We start from the raw sequence: 17511 nt of genomic DNA, 5'->3' as shown, positions 1-17511 counted from the left end.
TTCACTCTGGTACTGAAGTATTCTTCATTTAATTTCCATTTATACAAACTTTTACATGTTCTGTATCTTTGTTCCAAGCTTTATCATACATTAACTGCATATTTTGAGCAACAGAGGTTAAAACTGCAGTGACTGACTATTCACCTACTCAAGAAGTTTGCAAGGGCAGATTGTGATAAGCACAGTATCTCAAGGGGAGATACTGGGATCCAGGATCCCACTCCACATTTCTTGTCTAAAACTGACTTTAGGTTTGATAACCACAAGAAGTATAGCTATCTTGTATACTAAGTTTTAAATCAATGAACTTTTAAATAATGTAGTTGTAAACCCTTGAAAAATTAAGTTTCATTGTCCTGTTTCATCTACAGTGGTTTTAAGATTCTGAACTACAGTAGCAGCAGGTAGCTTAATTTAGAAAACTAAGCTGTCTATTTCAATTGATGAGTAATAGACACAGTGTTAGCAAGAGGATTGTAGTGAAGTCACATTTCCCTAAGATCTTGATCCTGTAAACACTTAAATATGTGACAATTATTCTGGTGAATGGGTCCTCATGCATATACATTGTTACAGGATTGGTACTTTAATTTGTGTTGATTTCTTTCCAAAAAGAGGAAGATGTAGAAAGTTATCAAATATGGAAGTTAAACCAAATTTAACCTCAAAAGAAGTGTTTCTCCATGCCACAAGTCTGAAAGTTATACATGACAGACCTGACTTTTGACGAGGTATGAAAACTACTCTTTTACAATATAATTTCTCAAAACTTTACAGTAGCACTGTTTACATTCTTTATGGCCACTAAACATGTTAGTTTTTAGAGCCACAGTTCACTTTTCATCCTCAGTTGTGTGAGCAGAATGTCAAAAAACAGACTCAAAAGCAAATACAGTACACAGGAGGGAAGCATTCAGACAGTTTCCTTATTTAAAAAAAAAAAAGTTACCCTAGTTTATATATAGTGTTTTTCACTTCTGTTTGTCAGGATAGCCAGCAAATAAGTTCACTTAGTATTTCTTTTCATTACTAAGTTCAAAAGAACCACAGAGGTAACATCTGGTGGCAAGCACATTAAGAAGTTTGATGCAAATACAGCTAGCTACAGAAATATTCATTTAGTCATTTTATGGCAAAGTTAATAAACATGGCATTTCTTCCAACTGCTCTATTTTCATACAAATGCACAGGATGTAAAGTAGCATAGAATTTGGCTTAGCCAATCTTCCCAAAAAGCTTTAGTAAATTAACTCCCCTTACCCTAAAACAAAAGGAAATATTTTACTGATAGACTCCTGGAAGTCATTTTACAACTAGGGGACTCATCTTGAAATTTTTGAACTTGAATTATTGAAACAGTCTATAAAACATCCAATGGTATTTTATTCATTCAGGTTTTAATTCTGTTATTTCTTTCCACACTACCTGACATGAACACAAGTTTTTAGCTACAGTAATCTTTTGGTACAGTGTATCTACAAAGTAATTTTCCTTTAGAAAAAAGTACTAAGTGCAACACCTGTATTTTCTACTAGGCAGATAATCACTATATCAGTCTACTCTGTATTTGAGAAATAAAGAAACTTAATTCTGCAGTGATATACTTTCATTAAAGCTAACAGCTCCTGTTTTGGATGAAATCACTGTTTTGTGGAATTTTTTTACCCTTATCTGATGCTGATACTTTTACTATGCGTGTATCTTACGCCTTTACTTGGCAAAACAGGAAAAGAAGGTGGAAACAACATTATTTGATCACAGCTTCACCTAGTAGTCTCAGATAGAAATTAGTTAATTTGCTTAAACTCTATCTCTGCTGAAATCTTAAAACACCTCTCACTGTGGGTCAAGTTCTTTCCTTTCAATCTCTGTGGAGTGCAGAATTTGGCCCACTGGCTATTGCAGTTTCTCTCTGACACCCTGTCCCCAAAGTTGCTACTTTGTGTCTCAGAGAAGATAAGCAATCTCATCACCCCCACCCTCAAAGATCCACTTCAGTGACAAGATAGAGGGTACATACAGGACCTTGGTTAAATTCTGTCCTACTGAACAATGCTGGGCAGATTTCCCTAGCTCCGATAGTCACCCCCTTTCTGGACACTAGTAAGTCAGGGTTGCATAGCATGTAAAGTTACTGAGTACACATCACTCTTCACTGAGTTATGAGAGCTGGGTCTAATATGAAGTTGTCTCCCACGCCCTCCTCCAATCCAAATCCTGGGCTTTTCTTTTCAAAAATGCTTTGTGTGTATCTGTGTAAGTGGGGATGAAAATGCAGTAAACTGAATTTATGGTTCATCTGTCCCATGTGTAATGGGAAGCAAATTTTCAATGACAGAAGAGGTGTGCCAAACCACCACCAGTGGCTGAAGTTTTGGGGAAAAAAAAAAACACTTATATGAACATGCCCTAATAGGGAAAATTTAATAAGGCATTCTCTGGCATATAAAGTTGTGCTTTAAAAAAAGAACCCGGTCTCATGTACACACACCCCTTCCTAATCCGTATCTCACCCCCCCAAAAAAAGACAGTTCTACAACTCTAAACACCACACACAAAGGTTTAAATTCAACTCTGGTGTAGCTCCATTGATTTTAGTAGAGTAATGGCCTGTTTGCAGTAAATATGACCCTACCTACTTCATTTTTGATATATTCTTATAGTAAGCATTTTGTTTATTCTTATTAGTGTTTTAACTTGGATTTTTATTGAAGTTGTAATGTACAACTGTCTTAAACAGCATGTTATTCTTAATCACTGTATGCACTACACTTTGTGGATACAGTAAGTTACATTTCATACACTTGGTACCATGATTTCTTTTCTGCCATTAATGCCTTTTCAACAGAATCTCATTTGATCTGAATGTTAGTCACCTTTTCTATAGTTTCAGATTAAATATTATTCACTGAGGAATTTGTTGTTCTACTTAAAAGATAGGTTTCTAGTAGAAACAAGTATTTGAAAATAATTTAATATATTATCTTCATACAGTTCTGAGTACAATTGTCACTTTAATTTCATACTTAATGAAAATGGACATACAGTTCATGAGACAGAAATAGCCTTAAGACATGAGTATTTAACATACATATGTAGTGTTTAAAACAAGACAAGCACCATGAAATATACATGCTGGAGCCTGCTTTGTACCACACCCAAAAATCTTCAGTGACATGACTAAGACAGAATTTATCTTTACTCCAATTACAAATAAGCAGATAATGTGACAAATCATGGCCTCAAACCATCCAGTTTATGCTTCCTTTCTCTTGATGATCAGAGGCCCAACATTGTCCCCAGTTTCATCATTGTGCTTTGTGTGAGAACCGTCGCACACTGGAAACTGAAAAAGAAGAGAAGTACAGTATTAAAGAATGGGTGCATCTAACACTAGGCAAGAAGGAAATATAATCCCTAAATTATGAAAATGACTTCACGTGGTAAAGATACATTTACAATGTAAGTGGTACCTTACCTCAAATGTGTTATCGCAAGAACTTAAATTAATATTTGCTAGACATGTTTACGTGTTCATCAGATCAGAATTAAACAAAGACTGTGAATGGCTATCCAACTACAGAAGCAGTTTCTCCCCCCTTGGTGTTCACACCTCAACTGCTAGCAGAGCACCTCACCCTCCCTGACTGAACTAACCTTGTTATCTCTAGACTGATTTATACCTGCCTCTGGAAATTTCCATTACTTGCATCTGATGAAGTGGGCATTCACCCACAAAAGCTTATGCTCCAATATTCTGTTAGTCTTAAAGGTGCCACAGGACCCTCTATTGCTTTTTACAGGAGCACTGTAACTAGGGAAACAACCCCAACTCACAATGCACTTTAGAGTTCCAATCTCAGACCCTAGTCAGAAAGAAGCAGCCTAGGCTGGCCTCAAAACTTCCTTTTCAGCTCCCCCACATCACTCCCCATTCCATAGGGAGGGCTCTGGAGCGCAGTGAAGATTACCAAAGGTTTGCACAAGTGTCTCAGTTTCTGGATCCTCTCTTAAGGAAGGAAAGTAGGTCCTTGCCTACACTAGAACAGGTTTGTCAGTATAGCTACCAGCAAACCCTCCTAGTGGAGACACAGCTTATACTGATAAAAGTTCTTTTGCCCGTATAGCTAGTCAGTTCCCCAAATGACCTGGGCCATACCGTTCCCCTACTCCCACCCCATAAAAGTCCTTTTGTTGGTATAGCTGCATCCACACTAGGATTTTTGCCACCGTAGAGTGTTTGGTTGTTTAAGAGATCATTGACATTGTTAGGGTGGCCAGATAGCAAGTGTGAAAAATCGGGACGGGGTGGGGGTAATTGGCACCGATAAGAAAGAGCCCCAAATATCAGGACTGTCCCAATAAAATCAGGACATCTGGTCACCCTAGACATTACTATACTGGCAACGGTTTCTAGTGTAGATCTGGTAAAAACCTTTAGATCCCGGCTTCTTTATAGAAGACATTTTTAAATTCTTTCTTGCTATATCAGGGAAATAAGACACTCTCCACCTAAAGCAAAACCCACAGCAGAACTCCATTAGGTGTAGCAACGTAGCTGTTGGGAAGTGGTTAAACAGCCATCTCCTGTGCCCGAGCAAATATCCAAAGTCAACGGAAGTTAAGCCAGACCCTCTTTAACTGCTCCAGGATGGTTTGTGGACACTGTTAAACAGTTGATAAGGAGATAGTTGCAGAATGACAATAACCAATGCTACAAATGGAAGCTCCAAGTAAACAAACGTTTTACAGAATACCAATATTCCTGCATCATAAATTATCTTTACCACCAAATCAGTCACTTTGACTGACTTGACTAATACTCAGCAGAACTTCAAGGCAACCAGAGTATTTGATTAAATGCTCATTAATTCACCCAAAGCTACTGGTGAAATGAAAAACCAAATTTAATCTAATACAATGGTATGTCTTATGTAAGAATAATTCCTACCTCACCCCTCACTCAACCAGAAAGTTTAAAAACCTAGATTTAACAGCAACACACAGGGGAGAACTCTAAATCTGCATGTTATCATTCCTCTTTTTGAAATCTTAACCAAGGAAGTATCTTCAAGTTACACAAGACACTTTTGGCGGAATAATGTTCTTAGAAGTTAGAGGCTTCCCCCCCCCTCACCCCACACACACACACACACACACACTCTCAGCCTGTGTTGTGGCCATTATTTGAGAGGGCTGGCATTTTTCAGAATCAGGAAAATAAGCTTGCTTTGTGATTGGTTATTCTTAGAATTTCAGCTCTGACAATATGGCTATCCCTTTAATGCAGACATTCAGTAAGCTTCCCCTTAGACAAATGTTACCAACACTGATTTAGACTGGACTTCCCTGTTGAAACAACTTTAAAGTGTGTTGGAATGGGATTATGATATAAGAAGCACGGGTGTTTGAGGGCATCCTGATTAACTTGTTTCTTGATGCTCAAGTTGTTTTTAGCTTTAAGTGTTATCAATGTAAAGGCTCTGACTTAAGGGGGGGAGGGGGGAAGAGAGTTTCCCCCACTGTGACTGCTATCAGTAGGCGTCCCAGTTTGAACAAGGTACTGGCAACCATTGACATTTTAGCTAACATATCCTCTACACCTACATTAGTTAAGATGGTGGTGAAGACACCAGCAGCCAGCCAGCACCAGTGCTCAGAAAGTTATACCACTGATCAAACTGCACCAGTGACAGGGTATTTTAAGGGGGGGGAGGGAGAAGAGACTAATGTAAACATCCCCTTAGTAAACCACAAGGATATTTAAGCACTTAAACATTATACTATAAATATCATGGCAACATGACATACTAGCTTAAATATATCTGTCACCGACATGTACAGCATAGGAATATTTTCAACCATAAAGCTTGATTACAGTATATCCAGTTTGTTTAACATCCCTTAAGTTTTCCCTCACAGTTCTTTGATAGTGAAGAGCAGATGCACTGAGACACCCAAGAGAGAGGAAGAACAAACAAACAAAAAAAACCAAACACCACACCCAAAAAATCCCCTCTTCATTCTCTATCACCACTGATACTATGAAATAGTGTAGACAGTAAACCCCTATACCACACAGCACCTGTCCTATACCATATTAGAGTTTTTAGGATCCAATGGATTCGGGGGGGGAGGGGGGAGTATTGTTCAGTGCTGAGATGCTCCTTCCCACTGAAATTGCTGCATTAACTATGAAGCTTGGGCTGGCTGATGTGACGCCAAACTCCTAACTACATATTGTGAGCTCATAGCCTGCCACTCAAGCCAAACTCTAACATTAGATGAGAAATCCTTGCACAATTGATACTTTGCACCTTTCAGTCTCAGAAAAGTACAAATAGCCTCAAATTAAAGAACTAATGGGAACCCTTGCATGTCATCCAAACCGAGTGTAGAAATTTCATATAAAGTATGTGAAGAGATATACTAACCCACAATATTTTGGGGTCAAGAAAATCAATTATGAAGGATACATATATTCCAATATACTCCACTGGTTATCTAATTTATCATCCACAAGAACAATATAAATAAATCTACCCCCAATTACTAGTTAAGAAGATTTAGTATTTTGTTATATTGATTTATAACAGAGGGTAATTTTTTAATTAAATCTCTAATAGCATATTTGAGGGACCAAATATATTTAAGGGGAAAACTGTGGAAGGCTGAAGTTGATTTAAGAAAATGTCTTTGGAGTCCTTTAAGGCCAGCAAGAACTTTCCTTGTAATCCTAGTGGGGGATTCCCCCAGCCCACCAGATTCTCCCAGGGTCACAAGTTCTCCCTGTGTTAAGTCGCTTGAGAGTTCAGGTTTCCCCTTCTCCTAGAGACCATTTCCACCCATCTTATTCCCTCCAAGTCTCCCTCTGCATAGCTGAGGGATACTATTCTATAACTTTCCCCCTTTCCTTCATGCTTCGCTGTGGAAAGTTACAGTCCCAGAATGATGGGACCAGTTCCAGGAACTTCTCCCAATTCATTTTTAAAAACTAACTCCATTTCAACCGGATGTATCCTTTGGCCTTGATCAAAGGAAAAGAATGGGGGAGGGGGAACTAAATTGGAAATAAAACGAAAAAAATACAGACTTAAAATTCCAACAACTTTAATACAACCTTTGATAAACATGACGTTTGCATTCAGATGTTATTTCTTAACATTAGATATTCAGTGTAATTTGACATTGTAAAAATTAGCCTGAATGAGGTATGTATCTATCCATATGAGGAAAAAACAGCATGAAGTTTTCAAGCTGCACCAGAAACCCCTGCGTTATATAAAGCTGCTTTGAATTCCCCCTCCCCTCCCCACCACAAACTTTGATATGCAGCTTGACTGTACCACAGATTCACTTCCATCCTGGTAAAAAGATAAAGAACATTGAAGAACGAGTAAGAATGAGTAAGCTAACCAGGACACAGACTTCACATTCTCTAGCAAAATAACCGACACTTTAGATTGCAAAGAATTATTGAGTTGACTAACCGTAATGGACTTCGGACTGTAGTACCATAATGCAAAGATAAGCTTTGCTGACAGATTTGTAGGTGGCGATGTAAATAATGGCTTTTTTAGAACTGGGTAAAGACTTATGAGGTGTCAGTAACAGAACTAGAAATAGACACCGATGGGTCTCACTCCATCCCCCTGCCTGTGTTTTATGACCTTTCCTTTGTGTTATCTTGTGCTGGGGGGGCTGGGGAACAATTATGGACGAAATTGCCAGGCAGGAACAGTGCAACTTAAAATCCCCTATCCCCAGAACTGTTTATCTTGACTATCTCCTAAAGCAGAACTGGTAGATGGAGACCAGATGGTTTCAGAAGACTGCTAACGTAACAGGCCTTTTACTTGTAGGTCATTGCTTTTAATCTGGCTCAAATTGGCTGCAATTGGAAGTTGTTGCTATTTAATGGTTGTTCAGTGACCTCAGTTTTATCATTTTAATACCACGCCCAGCAGAGGAACGTCCACATCACAAAATCCACCATCACAGTTGTCATCTTTGCTAACTGCCCTCAGCAGAAAAGACAAGAATTGAACAAGCAGGGAGACAACTATCCAGTGACACTAGAAGTTCAGTCTATAGAACAGACTGTCCCTCTTGCTTTGTCCAAGTTTGGCACAAGTTAAGATTTGCAAAAGGCTATCTTTACAAAACCTGAAGTCCATAGAAATGTTTGTGAACATAACATTGTCCCATAGTGTTTGCAAGCATCAAAGCATTATGCTACTACAGCTTCATTTTCACTTGCTCATGACTCAAACTGAAGCAGCAGATTAGTCTAAGCCAAAATACATGCAAAAAGATACTCCTCAGGGAATTCTGCACCAAAAATTAAAAATTCTACAACTGAAAAATATAAGATCCTGCACACAATATTTTAAAGTTCTGCATATTTTACTGTCAGTACACCACAATATAATCACACCAGTTTCAATTATTTTTGGTCATTTATTTCAAAATACTTGTCAGCAAGTAAGTCTGTAACAATACAGACAACAAAAAAAGATTCAGGATATGTCTTTTGACAAATCAATTCCTTAGTAGGTATATTAATACCAAACTGAATAATTCATTTAAACAATACAGAACTGTATTTCCTACACCCCTCAGAAGCAGTGCAAAGGCTAGGGGGAGTCAGTGGTAATGGAGGAGTGAGGGAGAGGGAAGTAAATATCTGGGAAGGAGCCTAGGTGTGAACTTGCTGGATATGGGTGGGAAAAGTATGGAACAGGATGTGTGGTTTTTTGTTTGGGGGGTGAGGGGAGGGGTAAGGGATTGTTCAGGAGCTTCCCCCATGCAGATCTGGGCTGACTTCTAGCCTCTACCACTCAGTCCAGCACATCTGCCCATCCCCATGTGGCCCTGCACCTCCCTCCCGCTGTGGCTCCAATCCCATTCAGCCCCTATCCCAGTCTGACCTGCCCCACTGGCCCATATGAGCCCCCATCTGACCCCCCAGCACCCCACACTGACTGTCTCCCCATAGCCCCTGTCTCCTGACCTGGCCAGTGCTGTGAAGAAGGCAGGCTCTTTATCTTCCCTAGCTGGCTGGAAGCTGCTGTGTTCTGTCGCCAAAGCGCCCTCTGGTGGGCAAAAGGCAGAACTGCAGAAGTTATTTTCTGCTGGGAGCTGCTACTGTTCTTGCACCACAGCGCCCTCTCATGGGCAAAGGGGGAACTGCAGCAACATTTCAGCAGAAGCTTTTTCTGCGCAAAAAATTAAATATACATGGCTCATTAATTATACACATGCAGTAGTGCAGAACTCTCCCAGGAGTAGGAAAAAGGGTCTTCACATTTCTGCTGTTTAGTATGTCCATTGTGTTCTGTTTAAACACCAGACAGTGTTCCTAAGAATTTAGGTACAAGCTGTTTTTAATCCGACACTATTCTTTTTTTTTTTTTAAATAACAATGGTGGGGCAGCCCTAGAATCCTGCTGTTTCTTCATGATTGAGTCACACACACACACCCCACAGAAGACTTTAGCGGTGCTGGTGACAACCTGGCACTTTTTTTGCTGTACATTCTCTTAAATGCTAAGAGAAAAAAAACAGCAAGGTAAAAGTGAATTAATTCCTGTCTAAACAGTGTTATGTTGGTTTTACTCTAAGAACAACATCAACATTACATTAAAAAGATGTGTCACATCTCAGGTAAAATTTAAGACTTGCGAGAAATGCACATTAGAACTGTTCAACATTAAAGAAGAGTAAGAATGAGCTCATTTTACAACTCAGAAGATTTGATTCAATGCATGGATACACTGAAGTTCATGAAGTCTATACAGACAGAAGAGAGAGCTATTTGACAGAAAACTGGGGCACTAGCTGTCGAATACCCCTCATGCTTCCGTCCCAGATTGGCAGTGACAAAGTGATTATTCAATAATGGTTTGATGGTCTATGTGATTTGATTTTGGTGGTTTTACCGGTTTCCTTGTTATGCCACTCATTATGGATTTTAAACTGTAGGAGAACCAATAGCAGAGCGAGCCAAATCAGAAACTTCCTTAGTCTTTATATTCCACAGCATGCTACATTAATAATGAAATTGTGTCTCTATGCATTATAATCCCTCCCGCTTCCCACCCCCACTTCTTTCTCTAACACAAAGATGAATGAACTCCTTGAGAATAACATGCAATTAAAGAGCTATATGCATAGCTTGACCTCAACAACAAAAACCTGAGTTCCCACTTATTCCAATGTTATCTACAGGAGATACTGACAATAATTTAGGCCTACAGACAGATCTCACTGATTCACGGACAGTGGTATTGTCAACTAGTAAGTGTTGGGTTCCTGTGCTAGTAGAGTGATTACTAAATCCTGCCAGCTATGAGGATCTCTAGAATTACTTGGCCATTTTGCAGAATCAATGGCTTGAACACCCTCCTTTATTATTAAAACCATTTATGCAGTATACAAGAAAACCTGAAGCTTTACAACTACATGTTTTACATTTTAGTTTTGTAGATTACATAATTGCTACATTTCACTTCTACAGTAGATTCTTCTAAATTAATAATAGCTTGTTTTCTTCAACAGATCAAGTATCAAATACTACAACTGAGAAGAGCTTAAGAGGATTCTTGCACATTAACAGATATTTAAAATTTTTCCCCCTCTCACCTTCTTAGATCTCCAGCAACGACAATACACAGCTTTTTCTCCCAGATCTTCCATATCAAATGCATGGACTACCTTTGGGTTATCTTTCTGTATATGGAGATTTACCATTGCCTTGCAGCATTTGTCTTTAGAGAGGAATCTTGTGTATGCTAGATATCCAACAGCAGCTGCTCCTGCAGCTAATGAGATTGCAGCAACCCATTCAACTAGAGCAAGAGATAAAAAAGAAAGATTGAATAAAATATTCCATTTAAGGTTTTGCCAATTTAGCTCCCAGAGTCATATTTGTGCTTAAAGGACAGTTTTGAAAATAAAACTGCTTTCTTCCCACACCCATCCAATTAATTTGTCCCTTTCTATTAAAGAGGAGAAACTTATGGGGAAATTGAACTAATGTGGCTTTCCATTTATTTTTTGCTCAGGCATCTGCATCACTGATGATGTCAACACAGCTCTACAAACAAAATCTGCCAAAATTTGTTCATAACTGGTTTACAGTATTCCTTTAAATACATTTAATTAAAGATAGTGAATGCTAGGCACTGGGCACAAGAGGAACTGATTTTACATTATAAATACAAAATTGTAATACTTTTAATTATTTACTTTTTTAAAGGGAACTGAAATAAAGCTAAAACATTACTAGTCTGAACCTGCATTTCTCACAGGCCATTAAAAAAACAAGTTCTACCTGTCTTATCTGTACTAAAGTCTTGAGTTTCTCAAAGACACTGTTTATATAAACAAATGTTTCTCCCCATTTCTCACTTTTCTGTTATCTTATGCTCATCTCTGCATCTCTACATCTTTGCACTCTTCTTTGTCTCACTTGATATCATTGTCCTTCTCTGCAATTAATCCACCTTTTTTAAAAAAAAAAAAAAAAGTCCTGTTTTCAGGTTTTTGCCTTGCGTCTTCCACTTGAAAGTACCCTGAATTTCTGCCCAACTGTCACAGAATTCTCCTGCCTGGTTGCCGTAACACCCAGCTCTAGAAATGGCAGGAGTCACTCCCTCCAGACAAAGTTAGCAGCAGGACAATTTGAGGGATCAGTCCCACTCAGATGTTCTCCTACTGTATACATAAACACTGTCTGACTCAATTGCTCATCCATAAATCAGATGGGCATCTGATATCAACAAGGTTCTTTCCACAGATTTAAAAGACACTCATGTGACTATGCTATAGCCACCAAAGCCATCTCAGACTAGGAATTTCAGCCTTGGTTAGCCTGTATTGTTTATGGTTTAGAAGATATATCAATCACATGATACAGTAGGAGACCCTCATTCTAATCCTAGAGAATAAAACATGCTAACACTTAACATATTCCTAACATCCCTACCTCTATTATGGGACTTTTCCTTACTCTCTTCCTAGTGCTCCTGCCACAAGACCAGTTCCTCTTGCACCATTTGCTTTGGACAGCTTGCTCTCTCCCTTTTCCCACCCACTCCTGTGAAGGCTTACACGGACCTAGTCCTTTGCTTCTGCAGTATCTGGTCCCTGTTTAAAGGAGCAGCAGCTTAGAAACAGCTCCGCACTTCCTGTTTTCTCTCTCCCCCCTCCAGGGGAGGAGGAGAGCTTTTACAAGGACAACTTTTCTTCTTAAAAAAAGCTCTCCTACAGGCATAATTAAGTCACCCCTAATGAGTAGCGGTAGCTATGTTGGCAGGAGAGCATCTCCCACCAGCACATGGCTGTCCACACTGGTGCTTTTGTCAGTCGGGGGTGTTTATAAAAAACAAAAACAAAAACCACCACCCACAACTCCCCGACCAACAAAAGTTTTCCCCCAAAAAGTGCTGATGTAATCAAACCCATATTTGCCCTCAAGAGCCAAATTGGACATTCCTGAAGTAGATTATGACCTCATGTTAATCATTAAATGTACTTTTCCCACACTCACATGGCATCCCACACAATGTTCATAGGTTTGACTATGCACAATTAAGTGTGATTGCTTATGATACTCGTTACGACAAACAAAATCAAGAATAGATTCTGCAATTTGTCATTGTTATCTTCATCACAGATGAATTTTTTAGCTACATCCTCTGAACAAGAGTTTATCCAACAAGTTTCTAACTAATTAAAGCCCCTTAAAAGACCAGGCAAATATAAGTTACCAACATTGAGATTAGAAGCCTTAGTAACATTTAGCATTATTCATCTTTCCAAATGAAAATAATTTAGTCTCATATACTCCCCCCACCCATCCAAAGCCATTCTCCACACCAAAAAAAAATTAGTTTTAAATGCTGCCAACCAAAAATGCTTAAACTCCCATGAACTTCACCATTTTATTCTTAGAATCATTATAGCAGTTTTCATCACCACTACTACCTACTAGTTTGTTTTCATGGGTATTGGGGGGGGGGGGAAAGAGTGGGGGAGAAGAATCAAATTGAGTAGACAGATTTATTCTTCATTTTAAGAGTTTGCACCAACCTACTTAACAGATCCTACGCTAGATGTATCAAGGCTGAACAAGAACAAATCTTACTTGTGAAAGCTACTTTAAGAAACAAGTCAGACCATTGAAAGAAAAGTTTTTAATTTAACTGTATTATATGGAAGAAAGACTCAACCAGGATTACAAAGACCAGAAGAACACAAGAGCACTGCATCACATTTAATTTTAAATGCCTATAGACACCTATGTAATTATTTTAAATTATTTTAAAACTGTTCTAAATCACAGACTAGACTACGCAGTAGTTTTCAAGGATTTCCAAAAACTTTTCATGTTAATCCCAAATTTTAGACTTATGTAACTGGCTTATATCTCACAGTGAAGTACCTTCACTTGGCTGTTCATCAGCACTACCCAGTCACATGATCCCCTACGGCCAAGGTTATACAAGAATTATATTTTACTACAGCTTTACTACTGAGTTATTCAGTTTTGGGAAGGTTCTTGTTATTTTGCAGTATGAATCAACAACCCACAATAGTAAGCACTGGTTACTGACTACAGCTATAAGAAAGTTCCCTCACCTTTTTGCTGAGTTACTCTAGAATATGACACTAGCTAGGTAATAACAGTGTGAGGTTAATGGCCACTAATAGAAATGCTGCTCTTAAATCCTACAAGCTAGAGAAATGCCACCAACATTTTTAATTTAAAATTAAATTTAAAACTAGGCAGTCTGGGATTTTCAAGAGAAGATCAATCAACCACTAGTTTCTTAGTTTTCAGCAAAGAAGCCACACATCCACTACAGGGCACATGGTCTGAGGAAGAAAAAATAACGTACTCAAAGGATTCTTTAGTAAGAGAACTCCCACCAAAGGGCTGCTCAGAAGCAAAAACAGGTGTGTAAAAGAGAGGGAGTTTGCTATGCTTGTACAGCACCTACGACCATGAATGACCAATCCTGGGGCTTCTAGATACTATTAAAAACACATAATACCAGACCTCAGTGGATTTAACCATTTTGCTGGATTAATGATTTCCTAGTAGTAGTTATCAGAAGCTTGGGGGATAAACTCTTGCACGAAGGGGTCAGACGCACAAGAGAGCCTGTGAAGGTCACTGCATTTCCCAGGGAAGCCCCATCTTCTGCAAAGCAATCAAGACGCTTTTGCAAATGGGTCCCTTTCCTGTGGATCAGTCAGCGCTTCCTCATCGTGATAACCACGACATAACCACCCAGCTATTGCACGGCTATTACAATGACCTGCAAGATAGAGGGATAAGGGTCAAGAGATTCTAGCTAGGCCCCTCCTGAAAAATAGGGGTGAACTGGTGGAATACCAGCCTTCCGCATTCAGACACACTCCTTGCCGGAGCAGGAAGGGCTCCAAGGTGAGAATAATGGGGTGGTGGAGGGGGGGGGGGCGGAGGTCGAGCAGAGCAATTGGAAGTGAACTGTGAAGGCTTCAAGCAGACAGGAGACAACCCCCAGCGGAGCGCACCATCCCGCTGCTCCCCTGCCCGCAGGCGCCCGCTCGCTCGCCTACCCCGCACGGAAGAGTTCGATCCGAGCCCCATTGCTCCCGAACCCAGCGCTCCTCGCCACCGGCCTCCCGAACGCCTAGAGGGCACAAAGGCTGCTCAGACACAATTGCGCGTGCGTACAAGAGCTCACACGATAGCAGCGGCGGGCCTTGCTCTTAAAGGGGCAGTGCTGCTGGGGCGCGGAGGAAGGGGCGCGACTTGCGCATGTCACCTCCGCTAGGTAACGGGATCCTGCTGCTTCCCGCCTGCTCATGGAAACTGAAACGGGCTCCCGTGCCCCGCGCCTGCAAACATCAGGATTTTAGGCAGAGCCCTGCATCCCTGCCCCACAAGCATGGGAGACTTGAGGCCTCGGTGGACTCTTGTGCAGCCTCCCCACCCAAGTGCCCTGTTAGCATGAGCCAGGACTCTGGAAAGCATGAGACTAAAGTAACACGTTGGTTCATTGTATGAGGCTTTTGTTGTTTAGGGGTCCCGTTTTCAGACTTTTCTCCACCACCTAGAAACTAAAAATTACATCTGAGATTCTCACCTCACTTCAGGAGCTGGGGCTTTAAGGAAAACACCAAATACCCTGAGACATGCAATAAAATCCCATGAGTTTTAGCAACACTGCTTGTAAGTAGTGGGACAAGGGTCCTCACACCCATATGGGTCCCCTGGGAACATTATCCCTACACAATCATGATGTGTCAGCCACAGATCAAGAGAGAGACCCTTGCATTCATACAGGAACCCTCCCAAATACTGAGATGGGCTGTAACATCCATGAAGGCCCCTTGCAAACATCATGGGTGGGTGGGGAGCACAGATTCATAAGGAGCTCCTATAAAGAAAAAATGCAGTGCTGTGGCCTTGCAATTAATGGGTATTATCAATAATAATGATGACAATACTTTGCACTACAGTAAGTGCTGGACAAACATTAACTAATCATCCCACATCCACCATTGTAAAATGTAGCATTGAATTTTCACTTGCCATTGGATATTTTCTGTAACAATTTTGTATTCATTGTATTGTGGCAGTAGAGTTCTATTTGAAAAGTGGCATCTGTGGAATAATTCCCATATCAAATGCCTTCAATTTACAAGTTTACAAGTTTTTTGTGATGCTGGGGCATCACAAAAAACACCAAATGTCAGGATACTTCATACTAAAATTGCAAGAGTTGGCAACACATCATGAGGGAGACTGGACATTTGTTATTGTTCTTCAAAGTTTCTATCATTTATATTAGGGGTGCGGTGGGGGCCTGTGGGCCCTGACCAGAGAATACCTGATGGAGGGGTGGCCAGGCCAAATTTGAGCAGCTCAGTGACCCTGTGTGTCAGATTGTAATGCTTCTCACTCACATTTGGCCTGACTGCCCCTCCATCACGAGAGGGGGTGGCCAGCCCAAATTTGAGAGGTGGTATGATCCTGTGCACTTGCTTGCCCCCCAAAAAACTTCTGCAGGCCTTTCAGCACCCATGGGAATTAGTTAACCCCAGCCCCTGGGGAGAAGTGAAGCAGGGGGCTCCAGGAACCCCCAATCCTCAGAAATGGGGGAGGATTGGATCTGGACTTTTGGTGCTTCCTGGGGAAGGGGAAACACAGGAGGAGGAGGATGGGGTCTGTGACTCCCAGAACTGCCTGGCCCCTGCTAGGGATGTTGTTCTTCAGCCTGATGGGCTCTCTGGGAGCTCACAAGGGGAAGAGCTCAAAGCTGAGTTTGGAGCAATGTGGGGAAAGAGCACGGGCCTGGGTGTGGGGCAGCAGGAGGAGATTTAATATAAAGCTGGGTGTGGGGAAGTGGGGGTCTGGGTGCAGGGGGAGATTGCTTGTAGCTGGATACAGGGCAGGAGAGGAACAGCTATGAACTCCCTCCTTAGAAAAATTCTGGTTGTGCCCCTGGGTTGTGTGCAAGCCTGGGCTCCACAATACTTTTAAGGCTGCTCTGCTGGGGTAGTTGAGGCAGAAGCAGGAGAGTCCTTAAATCACCCAGACATTGGGACTCAGAGATGGGATTCTCCCTGCCTTCAACCTTTATGTAGTGCTGATCTTGCATATGCTTTAACTGCTTTGTGTTGTTCTAGTGATGCAAAGCAGCTGTAGATCCACTATCTGGCTGACGTACTCTGGCTATTTGATGTTTTGGTGTTCTGCTGAATCTTTCCTTAAAAGTTAAAATAAATTAAGAATTATACTACATATAATCCAATCATTAGAAATATTGCATGGTAGCATTTGCTTTGGGGGTATTGTTTAGTATTCAAGTATGAAATGTTTGTTTATTTAAAAAAAAATGTGTTTTTTTGTTTGAGAATTTCCTTAGTGTTAAGTGTGGAGTTAAGTTTGAGAATGTGTATCTTGTTTAAGGGTAAAAAACACTAGAGATACTTGTCATAATCCCAAAGCCAAGCATTGTAAACTCAGGAAATTGAGAGTTAAGGTTACACTTAAAAGAAATCCAAATAGGATAAGGTAAGATATGCAGTTAGGCATCCAAACAATCTTAACTCTGTCTTGTAGTAAAGAAAACACAATAAAAATCTAATGTCTCTAAAAATCAGCATAAACTAATCTTGAACCGCAAACATTAAAATGCCTTCATATTCCTATGATTATTGTATGACAGCACTACAGGGCAGAGTTAAGATTTTGTTTTAATCTATTCAGATTTCTTTTAAATGTAACCTTCAATCTGAATTTCCTAGGCTTATAATGCTTGGTTCTGAAATAATTACAAACAACTGTGTAATTTTTATTGTCTTAAATTACTGATACCTACCAGACTGATGCAACCATAACTCCATCTCAATTCTTTTGTCGTTGTTGTTTTTTGTCTCGGAATTCTAAGAAGGTCATTCTAATAAGCAAGTGCCTCTTATGTGATTCTTTTACTAGAGTCACATGAGATG

General features: G+C 40.2%; 1 protein-coding gene across 1 annotated transcript; it reads right to left on the bottom strand.

The window, feature by feature from the left end:
• Positions 1–2958: 2958 nt before the first annotated feature.
• Positions 2959–14760, bottom strand: CISD1 (CDGSH iron sulfur domain 1). The gene is made up of 3 exons (XM_034777160.1): positions 14611–14760; positions 10645–10850; positions 2959–3346 (listed from the first exon to the last, which is right to left on the bottom strand). Exons 1-3 carry the CDS (start codon positions 14639–14641, stop codon positions 3257–3259), a joined length of 327 nt encoding a protein of 108 aa, XP_034633051.1. The 5' UTR covers positions 14642–14760; the 3' UTR covers positions 2959–3256.
• Between the last annotated feature and the right edge of the window lie 2751 nt (positions 14761–17511).

This window comes from Trachemys scripta, chromosome 7, assembly GCF_013100865.1.
Source record: "Trachemys scripta elegans isolate TJP31775 chromosome 7, CAS_Tse_1.0, whole genome shotgun sequence".
In the NCBI taxonomy this organism is placed as follows: Eukaryota; Metazoa; Chordata; order Testudines; family Emydidae; genus Trachemys; species Trachemys scripta.
Note: the sequence above shows the minus strand (reverse complement) of the source record. Positions and strands in the feature narration are given on the sequence as shown.